The 25,203-nt window shown below is 46.3% G+C and overlaps 2 protein-coding genes across 5 annotated transcripts in view; one reads left to right on the forward strand and one right to left on the reverse strand.

The window, feature by feature from the left end:
• Window positions 1–3,554, reverse strand: part of LOC114774398 (5'-AMP-activated protein kinase subunit gamma-1-like) — a 29,866-nt gene extending 26,312 nt beyond the window's left edge. For all 3 annotated transcript variants that reach the window (XR_003744811.1, XM_028966307.1, XM_028966306.1), the window contains exons 1-3: window positions 3,430–3,554; window positions 2,019–2,090; window positions 734–1,019 (exon numbers count right to left, since the gene is read on the reverse strand). Coding sequence is in view for 2 of the 3 variants with exons in the window: in XM_028966307.1 (XP_028822140.1) it covers window positions 734–1,019; window positions 2,019–2,090; window positions 3,430–3,501 (430 nt within the window). In the remaining variant the exon portion in view is untranslated. The remainder of the gene's footprint in view (window positions 1–733; window positions 1,020–2,018; window positions 2,091–3,429) is intronic.
• Window positions 3,555–3,849: 295 nt separating this feature from the next.
• LOC114774396 (polypeptide N-acetylgalactosaminyltransferase 11-like) lies at window positions 3,850–24,190 on the forward strand. 2 transcript variants are annotated; one of them, XM_028966304.1, is made up of 12 exons: window positions 3,850–4,038; window positions 10,742–11,017; window positions 11,512–11,635; window positions 11,720–11,886; window positions 20,165–20,290; window positions 21,102–21,351; window positions 21,694–21,811; window positions 22,105–22,257; window positions 22,614–22,832; window positions 22,915–23,019; window positions 23,535–23,672; window positions 23,750–24,190. In XM_028966304.1, exons 2-12 carry the CDS (start codon window positions 10,783–10,785, stop codon window positions 23,879–23,881), a joined length of 1,767 nt encoding a protein of 588 aa, XP_028822137.1. In that variant the 5' UTR covers window positions 3,850–4,038; window positions 10,742–10,782; the 3' UTR covers window positions 23,882–24,190. The 2 variants fall into 2 exon arrangements, with proteins under 2 accessions (XP_028822137.1, XP_028822138.1); XM_028966305.1 differs by lacking the exon at window positions 3,850–4,038 and adding an exon at window positions 9,572–9,764.
• The last annotated feature ends 1,013 nt before the right edge of the window (window positions 24,191–25,203 follow it).

Raw genomic sequence — 25,203 nt, forward strand, 5'->3', positions numbered from 1 at the left:
GGGACCTTCATCAAGGGGACCTCAGTGGAACTTTGGCGGCTCGGGATTCGAACCGGCAACCTTCTGATTACGGTGGCCCACATCACCAGCACTATGGCTGGATAATGAAGCTGAAGCAGCGGCCACCTCACTCTTCGCCAGGATGGTTATCAATAAGTAAATGAATGAAATTGTCACCTACGGTGTGTTGTGTTTATGTGAGAAAGCTGAGATCATGACGGCAACGCGGGACATGCGGGCAGTATAATGATGTGTCTTCTGCACCCGTGAAGCTGATGGAACCTGACGTTAGCCCGTAATACACTTACAACATGCACCATCGAGTAGACCAGAACCTAACAACCTCACGTGGATCATCACGCTGCTGATGACAACACATCAGATGCTGGTTCTGTATACAGGATGCTCTAGTCAGGTAGAAGATCCAGATCCAGCCTGCATGGGGAACTGAGCCCCCCCCACACACACGACTGATTTCATACGTTCATTTGTTCAATTCGTATTATTACTAAACCTGCTTTCCAGATTACGGAACATCTCTGCTGCTGAGGCACCTCCACACCCGCTCTTCAGGCCACAACTACAACTGTATTTTGGAATAACGCTGTTCTTCATGCTAATGAACCATCTTCCAGTGGAAGATTCTGAATCTCTGGCCTCCCTGGTCGTTGTCTCGGAATTAAACCGCGTGAAATTTGTCACCATTGGAGCAGTGCGGGACCCGGGCTCCTACCTTTCCGGGCGCGAGAGAAGAGCCTGATGCTGACTGGAGAGGTGGAGCTGGAGGTGGAGGCGTTGGAGGAGTCTTTCGAGGACGAGCGGAATATTCCGGTGAAGCTGAGGCGGCGGGGCGACTTGGGTGGGGAATCCTGGTGGGGCGGGTATGGGAAGATGGTCTTGGGTGAACCCGGGCTGGTCCTGCTCCTGGCTGGAGCAGACATGGGGCTGGACGGCCGACTGAAGGGGCTCCAGGGGAAGAAGCCTTTGGTGGGGCTGGCAGAGTGGCAAGTCAGCTCGTCCTGTGGAACACACACACACACACACGCTTCAGTGTTTGACCGTAGTTTATTCATCTCCGTCTCTACTGCCTGGGCATCCAGGCAAGATGGGAGTGAGGCATTGTGGGAACTGGGAGCCCATCATCATCACCCATCACCATGGAAGCACCATGTCCCACCACGCCTCGTGGTGAAGATCCAGGCCAGGAAAATGGCACCAGGCATCTGGACCAGGCGGTCGCGGTGGCCCCGGTGTCCACGCTGCTGCTGGGCCAGGTGTGTCTGTGACAGGCGGGTGACGTTTATTCCTGATCCTCTTATCCAGTCTGCTGATGTCACCGGCGACTAACGGCGCCGATCCAATTAAAGGTGTCGGGGACGAGATGAGCCGGTGCTTCAATCCCCCTGAGCATTGGGGACGTGTTCGTCCATCATACTGTGACTCGGTGATATGAATACAGTGGAACCCCTGCTGGTTTTGTACATAAAATGATCCGTTCAACAGTGAGAGACAGAATAATGAAAATGTCTAAATTAATTCACATTTTCGCATCCAAAACCACAAGGTTTTGTCCCACTTCCAACACTTAATTAATTTAGAACTTTTTTGAAACTTTTTCCTCACTGTTAAATAAACCTCCTGTTGAAATTGTAGATGCATCATTTCTTTGTTAATGGGCCACAAAATAATTTCCGAATTTTGCAAGAAACGTTTCATATTTAGTCCTACAAAAGGACGCTGGGCCACCTAGTCCACCAAAGCATATTAAACTCCGCCCACACGTTGGCAGGACTCGAGCGTGTGAGGCCACATACTTCCTGTCTTCAAGTCCAAGTTGATCTTTATGTTAGTCAGTTCATAGTGACATAAATTGACCGTGTGTGACATCCACAAACGGGACACCGGCAAAAACATGCAGACAACAATGAGACAGACAGACGCACTAAACTAGCAAAATGAATAATGAACAAACAGAAGATGTCTCTACAGAATGGAAAAATGTGGGCGTGGGAGGCTACCTTGCGCGTGCTGTCCTTGTCCCCGGGCTCCGCGTCTCCCTCCAGGAAGGGCATGGCGAACGAGCTCGGGTCCTGCCGAGACATCACCGGGTTATGGAACACAGTGCCCACACGTCAATATTCCAACAGAACCAGGCGTAATTGGTGCACCATCACAACCTGGCAGCTTCCTCCACCTACAAGGTTCACGCTGCAGAACGAACCCGTCACCTCCACAGCAGTCCGCTGACAGAACGTTCCTACGCGCTCGTACGTAGAACGCGGTCACACACTGTGTGTGGGCGTCCAGCCTTATTACAGATGGTCGGGTGGCATCTGAAGTTGGACACGTCCCTACACCCACCACATGCGGCAGTGAGGTCACCACGGCCAGGGGACAACATCAGACCTTCAGCAGCCAGGCCCCGCCTCCTGCCCAGCCGCGGTCAAGACCCCGGAGGATGGTTCCTCAGATGAATGCATCTCCGAGGAACTTTTGTTTCCTCACAGGTCTACATCCAAGGGTAAAAGGACAGGCCACGCCCACGACCTTTCCATATCAAAGAATCCAATCAGCAGCAGATACTCACCGTCTCCTCCGCACGAGTCCAGGATTGTGGGAGGGAGGAGAAGCAGACATGAGATGATGACCAGGAGGTGCTGACGGACACCATGGCACCTCCTCCCCAAGGACATGTGGGCTGGCCCTGGGTGTGTGTGTTTAGGTAACAAGGCCATAGTTTAGTCCTCTGAAGGCCACGGTTTTGGTATGAATCAGAATCCATCTCCCAGACTCCGCCTCCCACCTCACCCCGAATCCCGCCCCTCCACACACTTCTGAACTATGTAAAAAACGTTTATTATAATTAAACACACACTCACACACACACACACAAATAAACAGGACAATAAAAAGACAAGACTTGATCCACAGGTCAAAGGTCACCACATTGCCAGAATCCAGCAGCAGGGCACCACCCAGATTCTACATGCTGATACGCTACAGGAAGAGGCGCCACGCCTCTCACCCCCAGCCAGCTGACCCGAGGCGTGTCGGAACACACACATTCCTAAAGGACGCGGGGCGGGGCTTCCTGCGGCCGGGCATTACAGGATCGGCGGTGAAGGCAGGTAAACACTATTATTCAGAACCAGTGAAATCCAAACACTTCGCTTCCACCCTTAATCCCAGACCACTGATCTGAGACCAGTCCACACAGGTTCCAGGCTGAAGGACAGTAAGGACACTGGCACCTGACCTCCGAGCATCAGGAGAAGCGCCAGGAGGACATCTCACAAGGCTTCTGAGCAGGAGTCAACTTCACACCTCTTGCTTCTGCTGACCCCCAAACCACGCCCCGCCCCGCCCCGCCCCTCCATCCAATCAGCGCCTCACGAGTAATTGCCGCGAATGAATGACGTCACCACTCACGGGCATGCTGAGGCGCAGCGCTCGTTTCCTCCTGGCCGGCTTCTTGCGTCCGTCCGCCGCGGTGCTGCCCATGGTCCTTCAGCAGGGACCCGAGACGATGACGCGCGGAGCCGGGGACGCGCCTGACGTCACGTGGTCGCGTTAAAGCGACAGACGTCACAAATGGATTCCGGTGTCGCCTGCTTTCATATGCTTCTGTTTGTTGTTATTATCATAGATATCACATGATAATAATAGTACTAATAAAAATGTTTATATTGGGACCACAAGGCTGTCCACAAAAAGTGGATTAAAATGAGTGAGTCTGTGGGTCATGATCCCTGGGAAGTCCTATCACTTCCTGTTTTATATAGTTAACCAACATTCCTGCTGACTTTCCTTGTAACTAAACGTCTGAGCAGATTTTGTCTGTGAAATCTCATGAAATGGCTCTTTTATTGCATGTGCAGAAGCGTCCGCTGGGTGGCGGTGTGATCAGGGCGCCGTGGAGCAGAGAGGAGGAAGAAGAAGAAGAAGAAGAAGAAGAAGGAGGAGGCGGTGAAGACGCTGAAGTGGATCTCTGAGGATCTCTGGAGTTGCAGGCATCATGACCCTCGTGTCCCTGGATCAGTAAGTTTCACACGAAACGAGCGACGAGGATTCGGGACGGAAAAGTCGCGTGTTGCTGCCGCGCTGCTCCGATGCTGCTGCAGATCAACTCCTCAACATGGATACATTCGGCTACAGTTGATCATAATCGATACATTCTGATGCATTTGATTATAATCAATACATTCTTATGCAGTTGATCATTATCGATACATCATGTTGCAGTTGATCATAATTGATATGTCATGTTGCAGTTGATCATAATAAATATATTCTGTTGCATTTGATCATAATCGATACGTCATGTTGCAGTTTATCGTAATCAATACATTCTTATGCAGTTGATCATAATAAATTAATTCTGATGCAGTTGATCATAATAATTGTGCAGTTGATAATAATTGAAATGTCGTGTTACATTTTATCATAATAAAATTATTCTGTTGCAGTTGATCATAATCAATATGTTCTGACGCAGTTGATCATAATAAATTAATTCTGTTGCAGTTGGTCATAATTGATACATTCTTTTGCAGTTTATCGTAATCAATACATTCTTATGCAGTTGATCATAATAAATTAATTCTGATGCAGTTGATCATAATCGATACATCATTGTGCAGTTGATAATAATTGATATGTCGTGTTACATTTTATCATAATAAAATTATTCTGTTGCAGTTGATCATAATCAATATGTTCTGACGCAGTTGATTACAATAAATTAATTCTGTTGCAGTTGATCATAATTGATACATTCTGTTGCAGTTTATCGTAATCAATGCATTCTTATGCAGTTGATCATAATTGATACATTCTGTTGCAGTTTATCGTAATCAATACATTCTTATGCAGTTGATCATAATTGATATGTCGTGTTGCAGTTTATCATAATAAAATAATTATGTTGCAGTTGATTATAATAAATGTATTTTGTTGCAGTTAAACATAATCAACTGCAACTGCAGGGGCGGCGGTGGCCTAGCGGTTAAAGAAGCGGCCCCGTAATCAGAAGGTTGCCGGTTCAAATCCCGATCCGCCAAGGTGCCACTGAGCAAAGCACCGTCCCCACACACTGCTCCCCGGGCGCCTGTCATGGCTGCCCACTGTCACCAAGGGTGATGGGTTAAACGCAGAGGACGAATTTCACTGTGTGCACCGTGTGCTGTGCTGCTGTGTCAATCACATGTGACAATCACTTCACTTTTTTTAATCGATACATCAAGTAGCAGTTGATCATAATCGCTAGATTCTGTTGCAGTTGATCATAATAAATACGTTCTTATGCACTTGATCATAATTGATACATTATGTTGCAGTGTATTATAATTGATATGTCGTGTTGCAGTTGATCATAATAAATTAATTCTGGTGCAGTTAATCATAATCGATATGTCACGTTGCAGTTTATCGTAATCAATACATTCTTATGCAGGTGATCATAATAAATTAATTCTGTTGCAGTTGATCATTATCGATATGTCATGTTGCTGTTTATATTAATAGATATGTCGTGTTGCAGTTGATCGTTATTGATACATTTTGTTGCAGTTGATGGTTATCGTTATGTTGTGTTGCAGTTGATGGTTATTGAAACATCGTGTTGCGGTTGATCGTTATAGTTACGTCGTGTTGCGGTTGATGGTTATCATTACGTTGTGTTGCGGTTGATGGTTATTGAAACGTCGTGTTGCAGTTGATCGTTATCGATACGTCGTGTTGTTGTTTAACGTTATCGATATGTCATGTTGCGGTTGATCGTTATCGATACGTCGTGTTGTTGTTTATCGTAATAGACACGTCGTGTTGCGGTTGATGTTTATTGTTACACCGTGTTGCGGTTGATGGTTATTGTTACGTCATGTTGTTGTTTATCATTATCGATACGTCATGTTGCGGTTGATCGTTATCGATACGTCGTGTTGTTGTTTATCGTAATAGACACGTCGTGTTGCGGTTGATGTTTATCGCTACACTGTGTTGCGGTTGATGGTTATTGTTACGTCGTGTTGTTGTTTATCGTTATCGATACGTCATGTTGCGGTTGATCGTTATCGATACGTCATGTTGCGGTTGATCGTTATCGATACGTCGTGTTGTTGTTTATCGTAATAGACACGTCGTGTTGCGGTTGATGTTTATCGCTACACCGTGTTGCGGTTGATGGTTATTGTTACATCGTGTTGTTGTTTATCGTTATCGATACGTCATGTTGCGGTTGATCGTTATCGATACGTCATGTTGCGGTTGATCGTTATCGATACGTCGTGTTGTTGTTTATCGTAATAGACACGTCGTGTTGCGGTTGATGTTTATCGCTACACCGTGTTGCGGTTGATGGTTATTGTTACGTCGTGTTGTTGTTTATCGTTATCGATACGTCATGTTGCGGTTGATCGTTATCGATACGTCATGTTGCGGTTGATCGTTATCGATACGTCGTGTTGTTGTTTATCGTAATAGACACGTCGTGTTGCGGTTGATGTTTATCGCTACACCGTGTTGCGGTTGATGGTTATTGTTACGTCGTGTTGTTGTTTATCGTTATCGATACGTCATGTTGCGGTTGATCGTTATCGATACGTCGTGTTGCAGTTGATCGTTATCGATACGTCATGTTGCGGTTGATGGTTATTGTTACGTCGTGTTGTTGTTTATCGTTATCGATACGTCATGTTGCGGTTGATCGTTATCGATACGTCGTGTTGCAGTTGATCGTTATCGATACGTCATGTTGCGGTTGATCGTTATCGATACGTCATGTTGCGGTTGATCGTTATCGATACGTTGTGTTGTTGTTTATCGTAATAGATACGTCGTGTTGCAGTTGATCGTTATCGATACGCCGTGTTGCGGTTGATCGTTATCGATACGTTGTGTTGTTGTTTATCGTAATAGATACGTCGTGTTGCAGTTGATCGTTATCGATACGTCGTGTTGCAGTTGATCGTTATCGATACGTCATGTTGCGGTTGATCGTTATCGATACGTCATGTTGCGGTTGATCGTTATCGATACGTTGTGTTGTTGTTTATCGTAATAGATACGTCGTGTTGCAGTTGATCGTTATCGATACGCCGTGTTGCGGTTGATCGTTATCGATACGTTGTGTTGTTGTTTATCGTAATAGATACGTCGTGTTGCAGTTGATCGTTATCGATACGTCGTGTTGCAGTTGATCGTTATCGATACGTCGTGTTGCAGTTGATGGTTATCGATACGTCGTGTTGCAGTTGATGTTTATTGTTACGTCATGTTGTTGTTTATCATTATCGATACGTCATGTTGCGGTTGATCGTTATCGATACGTCGTGTTGTTGTTTATCGTAATAGACACGTCGTGTTGCGGTTGATGTTTATCGCTACACTGTGTTGCGGTTGATGGTTATTGTTACGTCGTGTTGTTGTTTATCGTTATCGATACGTCATGTTGCGGTTGATCGTTATCGATACGTCATGTTGCGGTTGATCGTTATCGATACGTCGTGTTGTTGTTTATCGTAATAGACACGTCGTGTTGCGGTTGATGTTTATCGCTACACCGTGTTGCGGTTGATGGTTATTGTTACATCGTGTTGTTGTTTATCGTTATCGATACGTCATGTTGCGGTTGATCGTTATCGATACGTCATGTTGCGGTTGATCGTTATCGATACGTCGTGTTGTTGTTTATCGTAATAGACACGTCGTGTTGCGGTTGATGTTTATCGCTACACCGTGTTGCGGTTGATGGTTATTGTTACGTCGTGTTGTTGTTTATCGTTATCGATACGTCATGTTGCGGTTGATCGTTATCGATATGTCATGTTGCGGTTGATCGTTATCGATACGTCGTGTTGTTGTTTATCGTAATAGACACGTCGTGTTGCGGTTGATGTTTATCGCTACACCGTGTTGCGGTTGATGGTTATTGTTACGTCGTGTTGTTGTTTATCGTTATCGATACGTCATGTTGCGGTTGATCGTTATCGATACGTCGTGTTGCAGTTGATCGTTATCGATACGTCATGTTGCGGTTGATGGTTATTGTTACGTCGTGTTGTTGTTTATCGTTATCGATACGTCATGTTGCGGTTGATCGTTATCGATACGTCGTGTTGCAGTTGATCGTTATCGATACGTCATGTTGCGGTTGATCGTTATCGATACGTCATGTTGCGGTTGATCGTTATCGATACGTTGTGTTGTTGTTTATCGTAATAGATACGTCGTGTTGCAGTTGATCGTTATCGATACGCCGTGTTGCGGTTGATCGTTATCGATACGTTGTGTTGTTGTTTATCGTAATAGATACGTCGTGTTGCAGTTGATCGTTATCGATACGTCGTGTTGCAGTTGATCGTTATCGATACGTCATGTTGCGGTTGATCGTTATCGATACGTTGTGTTGTTGTTTATCGTAATAGATACGTCGTGTTGCAGTTGATCGTTATCGATACGCCGTGTTGCGGTTGATCGTTATCGATACGTTGTGTTGTTGTTTATCGTAATAGATACGTCGTGTTGCAGTTGATCGTTATCGATACGTCATGTTGCGGTTGATGGTTATTGTTACGTCGTGTTGTTGTTTATCGTTATCGATACGTCATGTTGCAGTTGATCGTTATCGATACGTCATGTTGCGGTTGATGGTTATTGTTACGTCGTGTTGCAGTTGATCGTTATCGATACGCCGTGTTGCGGTTGATCGTTATCGATACGTCGTGTTGTTGTTTATCGTAATAGATACGTCGTGTTGCAGTTGATCGTTATCGATACGTCATGTTGCGGTTGATGGTTATTGTTACGTCGTGTTGTTGTTTATCGTTATCGATACGTCATGTTGCAGTTGATCGTTATCGATACGTCATGTTGCGGTTGATGGTTATTGTTACGTCGTGTTGCAGTTGATCGTTATCGATACGCCGTGTTGCGGTTGATCGTTATCGATACGTTGTGTTGTTGTTTATCGTAATAGATACGCCGTGTTGCAGTTGATCGTTATCGATACGCCGTGTTGCGGTTGATCATAATCTATTCTGTTCCAGTTTGTGTCTGAATTTTGCAGGATTATTGAACGTGACTCTTGCTTGGCTCTAATTTGGATGCAGTGCTGCTGGTTTATTCAGTAACCAGCCTGAGTTAGTTGCTGCTGGGTTGTAAACAGCGTGGTTATGAGTTATTTAGATCATCAGCTTGTTGTATAACTGCAAGGTGATAGTTTTGGGGTAAGCGACCCCAGCCGGCCTCTCTGTTTTACACAGACCCTCCTTATATTGACATTGTTCTATTGAAATGTTCTTGTAGGAAACAGATGGTTAAGCAACCTTTGTTAATTAGAAACCCGGCCCTATTTCACCAGGAGTTCTGCTGGTTTGGCTGTACGTTAACTGTTGAAGGTGGATGGATGCTGGTGGCCTCTGGTGAAATATTGAGCTTCTCCGAGGCTCCTGTTACTGAGCCTGGGGCCGCTGGCACGGCTGACAGCTGATTGGTCGGCTGCTGGTGGGTCCGGTGACTGTGTACTGTAGCCGTGCCAGGACGAAAGTTTGAAGGGTGCACTGTTAAACACACACACACACACACACACACTCGGTAGAGAACTATGTGTGTGTGTGCTCCTTTTTAGTTTAGTGGGTTTATTTAATATCTTGAATATTTGTAATTCCTTTATTGAGATTATATTTTGTCTGCGGTTCGGACGGTGATGACCAACAAACTTTTAAATGTGGAACTTTTCTTGTGTTGAACAGTAGAGCCTGCACAAGGTGAGTGTGAGTGAGCGTGAGAGTGTGTGTGTGTGTGTGTGTGTGTGTTAAGAGAGATTAGGTATTGAAAGAGATGGCAGCCTGGTGCAAATTTGAATCAGATTATGCTGTTAATACCGTCCTCCCCCTCATCACATGATTATCTGTGGTGATAGTGGTGATGATGATAATAACTGTGAGGATTGTGGTGGAAGTGATGGTGATGTGGGGCAGTGGTGGCCTAAGTGTTAAGGAGGACACATTTCACCGTGTCACTGTGTGCTGTGCTGCAGTATTTCACAATGACATTGGTGATTGTGATGGTAGACATGGTGATGATTAAACCCTCAACAAAACAACCACAAACTATATACAACAGAGGCAGAGGACCTAACTTACACAACTCCACTCCACACTCCTCCATGAGCACTAGGTCCAAGGTCTCTTCATATGCTGACAGTTGACCAATCATCAGAGAGTGGGCGGAGCTCCTCCCCTTCAGACCTAAAAGGAGAAAATACACATGTCCACACCAACTGATGGATCCTCACTAATACACCCAGGGACATAACAGTGATTAGTGTGGTGGTGGAGATGGTGGTGCACCAGACTTTCTGAATGACGCTCAAAAAGAACCTTCAATACATTCCATGATCCACTGTGTTCAGTCCATCCTGTAGATGATGAACAATCTCTTTTTCTTAATTTTCCTTTCTCTGCATTCCCTCCATCTCTCGCCATCTTGTCAAAGAAGGTGGTTGCTTATTTGTGTTACACTTCTGATTATTAAAACCTGGTCCAGATAACAGATGGAGAGTTCGTTCTTCTCCCTGCTTAAACATGCACTGATCTGTTTTTATTCATCCTTCCTGCTTCAGTTCTACAAGAATCCGGTGGAACTGACCGTTCAGTAGATCGAGCAGATTGGGAGAGAGAATTTAGAGAACTTGGATCCTTCTGGTTCTGAAAACATGCTCCTCTATTCCTCTGTGTGCCAGGGTCTTACAGATGGACCGCCGACGATGTTGCTAGGGAAACCATGGGCAGCGCCACGTTGCGTTACTTCTGCTACGGCTGCTTCTTCACATCCGTGACCTGGTCCATCATTCTCTTCCTCTACTTCAACTTCAGCCAGGAGAACCAAACCTCCTCCCGCAATGTGCCCGTCCAGGGGGTCCCACCCCTGCTCCTCCCCCACCGCCTGCAGCCCCGCCCTACCCGCGGCCGCAGGGACCAGAGCCTGCAGGAGCCCTGGAAGCTCTCACCAGAGATGGGTGGGTATCAGAGCATGGAGGGACTAGTTCTTACTTCATTTATAATCAGTCACAAAGAACATACAGCCAGACATTACATTATGACTAAGAACAGGTGATCATAGCAGATGGATCATAGCATCTCCAAATCTGCAGATGTTCCTGGTCTGAAGAACCTGTCATCTCTGACAGCATTAATATATATTTTTGGAGTGTGATTGATTTAACTGTTGTAAGCAGGAGTTGACGAAGGTTGCTGAACCCACATGCATCTGCAGCAGATGGCTAAGTCCCAACTCTCATCAAAATGGAATCAGTAATAAAATATCCATAGCTGTCAATCATTTTATCAAGCGGTCATATTAATAGCGTTTACGTCTGGGTGGGTCAGTTCAGCCTTTGTTAAAAATGGTAAGATCCACCAGAACTTCAGCAGCACACCAGCAGCAGAACTCTGGCACCACAGTTCGGGAACCTTACACTTGATGCTCATTATGATGTCACTTCCTCCACAGGTATGATCTTTAACGAGCAGGACCAGGAGGTGCGGGACATGGGCTATCACAGGCATGCCTTCAATGTTCTCATCAGCAACCGCCTGGGCTTCCACCGCCAGCTTCCTGACACCAGGAACGACAGGTGAGCAACATTTCTCTCCGGAAATGTGTGGGACTGAGAAGGGGTTTGAACTGAAGCTGTATATCGATCTGCATGCTCCTGCAGATGTAAAGATCAGGTGTATCCACGGGTGTTGCCTGCAGCCAGCATAGTCATCTGCTTCTTCAATGAGGCGTTCTCCGCTCTGCTGAGGACTATCCACAGTGTCCTAGACCGAACTCCAGGTCATCTCCTGCACGAGATCGTCCTGGTCGACGACAACAGCGATACAGGCGAGAGTTCAGCACAATACACAGCTGTCACATCCTTATCTAGGAGTGTAGAAGAATGCCACCAAATACTCCTAAACACGGCTAAATAACGGCTAAATAGCGGCTAAATATACACGACGCGAATCCACTCGAACGGCTAAATATACACGACGTGAACGGCTAAATATACACAACACAGCTAAATATACATGACGCGAACGCACGCGAACGGCTAAAAATACACGACATGAACGGCTAAATATACACGACACAGCTAAATATACATGACGCGAACGCACGCGAACAGCTAAAAGAACACGACACGGCTAAATATACACTACGCAAATCTACGCAAACGGCTAAATATACACAAAGTGAACCCACGCGAACGGCTAAAAAAACACGACGAGAACCCACTCGAACGGCTAAAAATACACGACGCGAAACCCACGCGAACGGCTAAAAATACACGATGTGAACGGCTAAATATACACGACGCGAAACCCACACGAACGCCAAAAAATACACGACGCGAATCCACTTGAACGGCTAAAAATACACGACGTGAACGGCTAAATATACACAACGCAAATCTACGCAAACGGCTAAAAATACACGACGTGAACGGCTAAATATACACGACACAGCTAAATATACATGACGCGAACGCACGCGAACGGCTAAAAATACACGACGTGAACGGCTAAATATACACGACACAGCTAAATATACATGACGCGAACACACGCGAACAGCTAAAAAAACACGACACGGCTAAATATACACGACGCAAATCTACGTAAATGGCTAAATATACACGACACAGCTAAATATACATGACGCGAACACACGCGAACAGCTAAAAAAACACGACACGGCTAAATATACACGACGCAAATCTACGTAAATGGCTAAATATACACGACGTGAACCCACGCGAACGGCTAAAAATACACGACGTGAACGGCTAAATATACATGACGCGAACGCACGCGAACGGCTAAAAATACACGACGTGAACGGCTAAATATACACGACACAGCTAAAAATACACGACGCAAATCTACGCAAACGGCTAAATATACACGACGCGAACCCACGCGAACGGCTAAATATACACGACGCAAATCTACGCAAACGGCTAAATATACACGACGCGAACCCACGCAAACGGCAAAAAATACACGACGTGAACGGCAAAAAATACACGACGTGAACGGCAAAAAATACATGACGTGAACGCTAAACAATACACAACGTAAACGGCTAAAAATACACGACGCGAACGGCTAAAAATACACGACGTGAACCCACGCGAACGGCTAAATATACACGACACGAACCCACGCGAATGGCTAAAAATACACGACGCGAACGGCTAAATATACACAACGTGAACGGCTAAATATACACGACACGAACCCACGCGAACGGCTAAAAATACACGACGCAAACGCTAAACAATACACAACGTAAACGGCTAAAAATACACAACGCGAACGGCTAAAAATACACGACGTGAACCCACGCGAACGGCTAAATATACACGACACGAACCCACGCGAATGGCTAAAAATACACGACGTGAACGGCTAAATATACACGACACAGCTAAATATACATGACGCGAACACCCGCGAACAGCTAAAAAAACACGACACGGCTAAATATACACGACGCAAATCTACGCAAACGGCTAAATATACACGACGCGAACCCACGCGAACGGCTAAAAAAACACGACGCAAACCCACGCGAACGGCTAAATATACACGACGCAAATCTAAGCAAACGGCTAAATATACACGACGCGAACCCACGCAAACGGCAAAAAATACACGGCGTGAACGGCAAAAAATACACGACGTGAACGGCAAAAAATACATGACGTGAACGCTAAACAATACACAACGTAAACGGCTAAAAATACACGACGCGAACGGCTAAAAATACACGACGTGAACCCACGCGAACGGCTAAATATACACGACACGAACCCACGCGAATGGCTAAAAATACACGACGCGAACGGCTAAATATACACAACGTGAACGGCTAAATATACACGACACGAACCCACGCGAACGGCTAAAAATACACGACGCGAACGGCAAAAATATACACAACGCGAAACCCACGCGAACGGCAAAAAATACACGACGCGAGCGGCTAAATATACACGACGCGATTCCACGCGAGCGGCAAAAAATACACGACGTGAACGGCAAAAAATACACAACGTGAACGGCAAAAAATACATGACGTGAACGCTAAACAATACACAACGTAAACGGCTAAAAATACACGACGCGAACGGCTAAAAATACACGACGTGAACCCACGCGAACGGCTAAATATACACGACGTGAATCCACTCGAACGGCTAAAAATACACGACGCGAACGGCTAAATATACACAACGTGAACGGCTAAATATACACGACACGAACCCACGCGAACGGCAAAATATACACGACGCGAAACCCACACGAACGGCAAAAAATACACGATGCGAGCGGCTAAATATACACGACGCGATTCCACGCGAGCGGCAAAAAATACACGACATGAACGGCTAAATATACACAACGCGAACGTCAAAAAATACATGACGCGAACCCACGCGAACGGCAAAAAATACACGCCGCGAACGGCTAAAAATACACGACGCGAAACCCGCGCAAAGGGCAAAAAATACACAACACAAACAGTTAAATATACACGACGCAAACCCACGCTAACGGCCAAAAATACACGACGTGAGCGGCAAAAAATACACGACGCGAACGCCAAACAATACACGACGCGAACGCCAAACAATACACGACGCAAATGGCTAAAAATACACGACGCAAATGGCTAAATATACACGACGCGAACAGCTAAATATACACGACACGAACCCACGTGAACGGCTAAAAATACACGACGCGAACGGCTAAAAATAAATTACGTGAACGGCTAAATATACACGACACGAACCCACGCGAACGGCTAAAAATACATGACGCGAACGGCTAAAAATAAATTACGTGAACGGCAAAAAATACACGACGCGAACGGCTAAATATACACGACGCGAACCCACGCAAATGGCAAAAAATACACGACGTGAACGGCAAAAAATACACGACGCGAACGGCTAAATATACACAACGTGAACGGCTAAATATACACGACACGAACCCACGCGAACGGCTAAAAATACACGACACGAACGGCAAAATATACACGACGCGAAACCCACGCGAACGGCAAAAAATACACGACGCGAGCGGCTAAATATACACGACGCGATTCCATGCGAGCGGCAAAAAATACACGACATGAACGGCAAAATATACACGACGTGAACGGCAAAAAATACACGACGCGAACCCACGCGAACGGCAAAAAATACACGCCGTGAACGGCTAAAAATACACGACGCGAAACCCACGCAAAGGGCAAAAAATACACGACGCGAGCGGCTAAATATACACGACGCGATTCCATGCGAGCGGCAAAAAATACACGACATGAACGGCAAAATATACACGACGTGAACGGCAAAAAATACACGACGCGAACCCACGCGAACGGCAAAAAATACACGCCGTGAACGGCTAAAAATACACGACGCGAAACCCACGCAAAGGGCAAAAAATACACAACACGAACAGTTAAATATACACGATGCGAACCCACGCAAACGGCAAAAAATACACAACGTGAACGGCAAAAAATACACGACGCGAACGCCAAACAATACACGACGCAAACGGCTAAAAATACACGACGCAAACGGCTTAATATACACGACGCGAACGGCTAAATATACACGACACGAACCCACGTGAACGGCTAAAAATACACGACGCGAACGGCTAAAAATAAATTACGTGAACGGCTAAATATACACGACACGAACCCACGCGAACGGCTAAAAATACATGACGCGAACGGCTAAAAATAAATTACGTGAACGGCTAAATATACACGACACGAACCCACGCGAACGGCTAAAAATACATGACGCGAACGGCTAAAAATAAATTACGTGAACGGCTAAATATACCCGACGCGAACCCACGCGAACGGCAAAAAATACACGGCAAATAAATGTACACGACGCGAACCCATGCGAACGCCTAAATATACACAACGCGAACCCACGCAAACGGCAAAAAATACATGACGCGAACGGCAAAAAATACATGACGCGAACGGCTAAATATACACGACGCGAACCCACGCAAATGGCAAAAAATACACGACGTGAACGGCAAAAAATACACGACGCGAACGGCTAAATATACACGACGCGAACGGCTAAATATACACGACGAGAACGGCTAAAATTACACGGCGCGAACGGTTACATATACAAGACGTGAACCCACGTGAACGGCTAAATATACACAATGTGAACGGCTAAATATACACGACGTGAACCCACACGAACGGCAAAAAATACACAGCTAATTCAAAATGGCTCGCTACTGTTAACACCCACGGCATCTGCAAAAAGCCTTGGAGTTTGGATAGATGACAAACTGAGTTTGAACCATCATGTTGCTGCGATCTCCAGATCCTGCAGGTTCACTCTCTACAACATTCGCAAGATTCGGCCTTTTCTCTCACAACAGGCTACGCAGCTCCTCGTCCAGGCAATGGTCATCTCCAAACTCGACTACTGTAACTCTCTCCTGGCTGGAGCCTCTGCAGTCACCATAAAACCACTCCAGATGATCCAAAATATGGCAGCCCGTCTCAACTTCAACCAGCCAAAATACACCCATGTTACAGCGAACAGCTAAATATACACGACACGAACCCACGTGAACGGCTAAAAATACACGACGCGAACGGCTAAAAATAAATTACGTGAACGGCTAAATATACACGACACGAACCCACGCGAACGGCTAAAAATACATGACGCGAACGGCTAAAAATAAATTACGTGAACGGCAAAAAATACACGACGCGAACGGCTAAATATACACGACGCGAACCCACGCAAATGGCAAAAAATACACGACGTGAACGGCAAAAAATACACGACGCGAACGGCTAAATATACACAACGTGAACGGCTAAATATACACGACACGAACCCACGCGAACGGCTAAAAATACACGACACGAACGGCAAAATATACACGACGCGAAACCCACGCGAACGGCAAAAAATACACGACGCGAGCGGCTAAATATACACGACGCGATTCCATGCGAGCGGCAAAAAATACACGACATGAACGGCAAAATATACACGACGTGAACGGCAAAAAATACACGACGCGAACCCACGCGAACGGCAAAAAATACACGCCGTGAACGGCTAAAAATACACGACGCGAAACCCACGCAAAGGGCAAAAAATACACGACGCGAGCGGCTAAATATACACGACGCGATTCCATGCGAGCGGCAAAAATACACGACATGAACGGCAAAATATACACGACGTGAACGGCAAAAAATACACGACGCGAACCCACGCGAACGGCAAAAAATACACGCCGTGAACGGCTAAAAATACACGACGCGAAACCCACGCAAAGGGCAAAAAATACACAACACGAACAGTTAAATATACACGATGCGAACCCACGCAAACGGCAAAAAATACACAACGTGAACGGCAAAAAATACACGACGCGAACGCCAAACAATACACGACGCAAACGGCTAAAAATACACGACGCAAACGGCTTAATATACACGACGCGAACGGCTAAATATACACGACACGAACCCACGTGAACGGCTAAAAATACACGACGCGAACGGCTAAAAATAAATTACGTGAACGGCTAAATATACACGACACGAACCCACGCGAACGGCTAAAAATACATGACGCGAACGGCTAAAAATAAATTACGTGAACGGCTAAATATACACGACACGAACCCACGCGAACGGCTAAAAATACATGACGCGAACGGCTAAAAATAAATTACGTGAACGGCTAAATATACCCGACGCGAACCCACGCGAACGGCAAAAAATACACGGCAAATAAATGTACACGACGCGAACCCATGCGAACGCCTAAATATACACAACGCGAACCCACGCAAACGGCAAAAAATACATGACGCGAACGGCAAAAAATACATGACGCGAACGGCTAAATATACACGACGCGAACCCACGCAAATGGCAAAAAATACACGACGTGAACGGCAAAAAATACACGACGCGAACGGCTAAATATACACGACGCGAACGGCTAAATATACACGACGAGAACGGCTAAAATTACACGGCGCGAACGGTTACATATACAAGACGTGAACCCACGTGAACGGCTAAATATACACAATGTGAACGGCTAAATATACACGACGTGAACCCACACGAACGGCAAAAAATACACAGCTAATTCAAAATGGCTCGCTACTGTTAACACCCACGGCATCTGCAAAAAGCCTTGGAGTTTGGATAGATGACAAACTGAGTTTGAACCATCATGTTGCTGCGATCTCCAGATCCTGCAGGTTCACTCTCTACAACATTCGCAAGATTCGGCCTTTTCTCTCACAACAGGCTACGCAGCTCCTCGTCCAGGCAATGGTCATCTCCAAACTCGACTACTGTAACTCTCTCCTGGCTGGAGCCTCTGCAGTCACCATAAAACCACTCCAGATGATCCAAAATATGGCAGCCCGTCTCAACTTCAACCAGCCAAAATACACCCATGTTACACCTCTTCTTACCTCCCTCCACTGGCTCCCGGTAGCTGCTCGCATTGAGTTCAAATCCTTGATGCTTGCCTACAGGGCTGTAAATGGAACTGCGCCCTCCTACATCAACACAATACTACCTAGCTACACTTCTGCACGCTCTCTCAGATCAGCAAACGGAAGGAGACTAAAAATTCCTCCTCACGGGGTCTCCGATTCAATCATCTCTGTCTCCATTGTTGTCCCTGGCTGGTGGAACAACCTGCCCTCCTCCACACGACTAGCCGAGACTATCACCACTTTTAACCCACGCGAACGGCTAAATATACATGCCGCGAACCCACGCAAATGGATAAATGTACACGACGCGAACCCACGCAAATGGTGAAATATACACAACGCGAACCTGCGTGAATGGCTAAATATACGCAACGTGAACCCACGCAAACTGCTAAATGTACACGATGTGAACCCACGCGAAGGGCTAAATATACACGACGCGACCCATGTGAACGGCTAAATATACACGACGCGAACCCACATGAACGGCTATATATATATACACGACTCGAACCCACGCAAACTGCTAAATGTACACGATGCGAACCCACGCTAAATATTTACATTTACATTTACAGCATTTATCAGACGCCCTTGACCAGAGCGACTTACAATCAGTAGTTACAGGGACAGTCTCCCTGGAGCCTCTTAGGGTTAAGTGTCTTGCTCAGGGACACAATGGTAGTAAGTGGGATTTGAACCCGGGTCTTCTGGTTCATAGGCGAGTGTGTTACCCACTAGGCTACTACCACCCTACTGACGCACCCGACGCGAACAGCAAAATGTACACGACGCGAACCCACGCGAACGGCTAAATATACATGACACGAACGGCTTAATGCACACAATGGTAACAAACATGAATGGCTTAATACACACAACATGAACCAACTCGAACGGCTAAATGTACATGACGTAAACACAAGGAAGCGGCTAAAGACACGATTTCAACACGTGAATGGCTAAATACACGATGACAACACACGCAAATGGCTAAATACACGATGAGAACACACTCGAACGGCTAAATACACAATTTCAACACACACAAACGGCTAAATACACGCTGAGAACACACGAACGGCTAAGGACATGATGAGAACACATGCAAACGGCTAAATAGACAATTTGAACACACGCGAACGGCTAAAGACACAATGAGAACACACTCGAACGGCTAAATACACAATTTCAACACACACAAACGGCTAAATACATGATGAGAACACACAAGAACGGCTAAAGACATGATGAGAACACACGCAAATGGCTAAAGACACGATGAGAACACACGCGAATGACTAAATACACAAAATGCAAACCAATGCAAAGGCCAAATACACATGAATAAACTCATGTGAACAACTAAATACTAAACGTACACAATGCGAATTGCCAAATACACGCAACACGAACACTTAAATACAAACAATGCGAATCCCGTCACTCACTAAGACAACGAGAACCTATATAAATGCCTAAATACACACAATGAGAAGAAGGGCCAAATATACACTCCAACACAGGCGCAAACACATATTAACCTCATGCTGCTTCTCCAGACGACCTTAAGGAAGAACTGGACTCATACCTGCAGCACAACCTCCAGGGAAAAGTGAAGCTGGTGAGGAACCAGAAGAGAGAGGGTCTCATCAGAGGACGCATGATTGGAGCTTCACACGCTACAGGTGGAAGAACTCACAACACCTGCTCCACCTCACACTTACACCTTTTCACAGTCAAATACAATGCCAAAGCTACACCCTCAGTAACATGCACCAAAATTACACTTCACAACACCACAGCTACACCATCACTGACACGCATCGAAAATACACCTCACAACACCACAGCTACACCCTCACTAACACGCATCAAAAATACACCTCACAACACCACAGCTACACCATCACTAACACGCATCAAAAATACACCTCACAACACCACAGCTACACCATCACTAACACGCATCGAAAATACACCTCACAACACCACAGCTACACCCTCACTAACACGCATCGAAAATACACCTCACAACACCACAGCTACACCCTCACTAACACGCATCAAAAATACACCTCACAGCACCACAGCTACACCATCACTGACACGCATCGAAAATACACCTCACAACACCACAGCTACACCCTCACTAACACGCATCAAAATACACCTCACAACACCACAGCTACACCATCACTAACACGCATCGAAAATACACCTCACAACACCACAGCTACACCCTCACTAACACGCATCAAAAATACACCTCACAACACCACAGCTACACCATCACTAACACGCATCAAAAATACACCTCACAACACCACAGCTACACCATCACTAACACGCATCGAAAATACACCTCACAGCACCACAGCTACACCATCACTGACACGCATCGAAAATACACCTCACAACACCACAGCTACACCCTCACTAACACGTGAGTACATGGTGCAACATCCTGAATTAATCTCTCCTGCTGTCCACACTCAGGAGAAGTGCTGGTGTTCCTGGACAGCCACTGCGAGGTGAACGAGGCGTGGCTGCAGCCCCTTCTGGCCCCCATTAAAGAGAACCGACACACGGTGGTCTGTCCCGTCATCGACATTATTAGCGCCGACACGCTGGTCTACAGTCCATCACCTATTGTCCGCGGCGGCTTCAACTGGGGGCTGCACTTCAAATGGGACCCCGTCCCTCTGTCCGAGCTGAACAGCCCTGTTGGAGCCGTAGCCCCAATCAGGTCAGGAGGTTTCTGGTCTTCATCTTTTGCAGAGCCTGTGGGCGTGGCCCTCTGGTTGATGAAGTGTGATGAACAGGTCAGGGAGCGCCTGGAGCGGGGCATGTGTTTGTGTTGGGCTGTCCTGTGGGATTCTGGGATTGACTTATTCGCCTCTGGCGGCCTGCAGGCCTCGACCCAGTGAGATTTGAAGCTTCAGATCTTCTCATCTGTGGCCCTCAGCTGGATTTATAAAGTGGCTCTAATGCAGAAACACAGTGGCTGATTGTGATGGCCGTTTGTACTCGTTCGGATATTGATCCTCGGATTGGTCAGCTCAGTGCTGCTCTGTCGTCTTCTCTGCAGATCCCCCACCATGGCGGGGGGCTTGTTTGCCATGGACCGTCGGTATTTCAACGATCTCGGCCAGTATGACGGCGGGATGGACATCTGGGGTGGGGAGAACCTGGAGATCTCCTTCAGGGTGAGCGCCATTACGTGTGTGTGTGTGTGAGACATTTTAAGAATCCAGAGATGAGTCTGAGAACCTTGAAAAGACCACGAGTCTCCAAGACGGCACAGCCAATCAGAGCTGTGACACCAGCTTATTATAGCGATTTTACGGTGTTCCCACGGGTCTCAGTTCTGTTATGTCCCCCTGATGAGCAGCGTACAGACATTGTCATACGTTACTGGCTCATGATGGCAGGTCGTACGTGAAGCCGGAGAACCCGGTTCTAGACCGAGTGGAGTGACGTGTTTATCGCCCTGCTGCAGATCTGGATGTGTGGAGGTCAGCTGCACATCATCCCATGTTCTCGCGTGGGACACATCTTCCGCAAGAGACGCCCGTACGGCTCCCCTGGTGGCCAGGACACCATGGCACACAACTCGCTGCGCCTGGCACACGTCTGGATGGACGAGTACAAAGTAAACCTCTCGCCAGTTACACATTAGCGCCCATCACGACAGGGACCCACCGCTCACTGCTCGGGTCAGAGGTCATGTGACCACGCTGAAGCTGATAACAGCTCTTTCAATGATTGATCTCCTCTAGTGACTGAGGGATCAATGACCGATGGACCCCTCTGGAGTGTCCTGAGAACACACTGAGGTTGTAGTAGAGATCTTTAGAGAACTTTAAGCACAGATGAGACGTGTAAGCATGAGGTTCATCTCTGTTTTGCTCCATCATCAGTTTTTAGCACAGGGACAATTTGAAACCCAAAAGTTGATCTGGCTGGACCTGGAGAAGATGACCTGCTTGTCCTTGTTTCTATAACCAGGAGCAGTATTTTGCGCTACGCCCGGAGCTTCGTAACCGCGACTACGGTGACATCAGCCAGCGCGTGGCCATCCGGCGGCGGCTGCAGTGTCGCTCCTTCAAATGGTACCTGGACAACATCTACCCCGAGATGCAGCTCAGCTCCTCCCACAACAAGCCGCAGCCTCCGGCCTTCATCAACAAGGGCCTGAAGCGGCCCAAGATCCTGCAGCGAGGGCGGGTAAGAGGCGTGGACCGTGCAGCAGGGGGCGGCGTGGAGCCAAGCAGAACGCCCATCCAACGTTCCGCCGTGTTCTCCGCAGCTCCGGAACCTCCTGGCGGACCGGTGCCTGGTGGCGCAGGGGCGGCCCAGCCAGAAAGGCGGCGCCGTGGTGGTGCGCAAGTGCGACTCCGGGGATAAAGAGCAGGTGGGAAGTCCGGAAGTCCGGAGACCAAGTCAAGGAGGAGGCGGAGTCTCTAGATCTGGTTTCAGAGATAGATTCATATTTTCTGTTCAGCACCGTGCCGATACGGATGAGTGAGAAAGCGCACCGTTTATAGCAAAGTTATTTTGTTGATGTGACCAAACCTCAATTTCCCCAAATGAGGTGTGTAGAGAACAGAGTCGGTTCTCCATCTGTGGACTTCTAGCACATGTCTGCATATCAACATTATTATTTAATGAAACTACTGAATAAAACGGTCCTGTCAATTATAAATACTTATTACATGGGGACGAATAATAGCTGTGTGTGTGTGTGTAAATCTGTTCTTATTGATTATCACATAAACCAAAGTCAATGAAGCTGAATGAAGATGTTTCATATGAAGGTGCTTCCTGCTGACCAATTAAAACTCACACAGAATAAAACCAGTCCAGGTGGAAGGAAGTGTGAAAAGAAACGCAGTGTGTGTGTGTGTGTGTGTGTGTGTGTGTGTGTAGGAGTGGTCCTACGATGAAGAACAGGAGCTGATCCTGGCCGGCCTGCTCTGTCTGGACATGTCAGAGATCCGCTCCTCTGACCCCCCCAGGCTGATGAAATGCCACGGGTCCGGAGGGTCCCAGCAGTGGACGCTCGGGGTGAGACACGCCCACTTTTATTAACATTTTTTTATTAAAATGTTTAATTTTTATTTCTCTCGGTTCTCGTGTTGCAGAAGACGAACCGTCTGTACCAGGTGTCGGTGGGTCAGTGCCTGGCCGCGGTCGACCCGGTCAGCCAGAAGGGCTACGTCACCATGGCGATCTGCGACGGCTCCCAGGCTCAGCAGTGGCAGCTGGAGGACTGAACCTTCTGGCGCTTTAGTTTTTATGGATTATTTTAAGAACGACTTTTATCCTTTAGCTTTTAAAGATGTTTGCAAAGCAGGAGAAGATGTGCAGTTGCTCTCTTCTCAGAACAAACATGGACAATACACTAAATTCCCCCTTTTCCACAGATTTTGTGATTATTCTGTAGTAATTATCTTCCCCTTCTCTTACTTCTGGTCCCTGGACGTCCCCGTACTGGTGTGTGTGGAACGTGAACGGCTGTAGGACCATCATACAGACCTACGCAGATCCCTTTTTCACGAAACCAAATAAAAGTTGAAATCAAACATCTTGTGTTCTTCATCACCGTTTTTTTTATTAATTTAGTAAAAAATAAAAAGTCATGTTAAGATGTAAAATATTTATTTTTTTTGTAAATGTCCTAAATCTGTTTCCACAAACTCCAAAATCCATCACACTCTGTATACTTCAAAAAGGCTTCATTTTCAACATGAGATACTATACAGGACAAAGAAAAGAGACAAATACTGTTAAGATGTCCGAGTTTTGTACAAGGAAAGAAGAAGAAGAAAAAAAAAAAAAAAACACCCAGGAAACAAATTTCATTACAACCAGTCATTGAGAAATTATGTACAATTGATTTCATCATAAAGTTTTAAAAAATACATGCCGTGTATGTTACAAGACTGAATATACCAACATGATTATAGTCTAGAGAAGTTGTGCGCCACAGGCAGGGTAAAAAACCGGAGATCGGAGCCGGTAGCAGGTATTAATGTCGCCCAACTAAAAAAAGGAAGAAAATCACCAGACCGCACGTCACCCCTCAAAACTCAAAATGTAAACCAGAAAAAAAGAAAGAAATTCACAGTTCTACATAATTTATAACTCATAACATGCCCTCACGTGATTGGTTCTTTCTGATTGCGCTTATCATTCACAACTAAAAAAAAAAAAAAAAAAAAAAGAACTGATAGAAACAATATTCAAGTGGTCAGATTATTTTAGACGATATCATAACTACAATCTAAATACAACAAAAATACTCTGATTTTTTTCAGTTTTCTGAACATTCTGTACAGATCTATACATCGTGGATCATCGTGGATCATCTCTCTTCCTTCGCCAACACGCCGCCGGCCCAACAGGAAAGCGCCGCGCCGCGCGACAGGTAGCATTTGGTCGAGGATTTTTCGAGAAATTCCGGAATTTGCAGACTTATTTACAGATGCGTCGTCGTCAGTCTGCCGTATGTACAGGCCGCCACGCCACGCCACGCCACGTTTAAAAAATAGCTTCATTCAGTAATAAATACAAAAGGTCTCCTCTTATTTTACAT

This window comes from Denticeps clupeoides, unplaced genomic scaffold, assembly GCF_900700375.1.
Source record: "Denticeps clupeoides unplaced genomic scaffold, fDenClu1.1, whole genome shotgun sequence".
NCBI classification, from domain to species: Eukaryota; Metazoa; Chordata; class Actinopteri; order Clupeiformes; family Denticipitidae; genus Denticeps; species Denticeps clupeoides.

Excerpts from the sequence above, each read along its gene's own strand:
- LOC114774396 (XM_028966304.1), top strand. The coding sequence starts at position 10,783 with ATGGGCAGCGCCACGTTGCGTTACTTCTGCTACGGCTGCTTCTTCACA. Across the intron at positions 11,018-11,511 it reads GAAGCTCTCACCAGAGATGG|GTATGATCTTTAACGAGCAG; the intron begins GTGGGTATCAGA and ends CTTCCTCCACAG. Across the intron at positions 21,352-21,693 it reads GGAGCCGTAGCCCCAATCAG|ATCCCCCACCATGGCGGGGG; the intron begins GTCAGGAGGTTT and ends TCTTCTCTGCAG.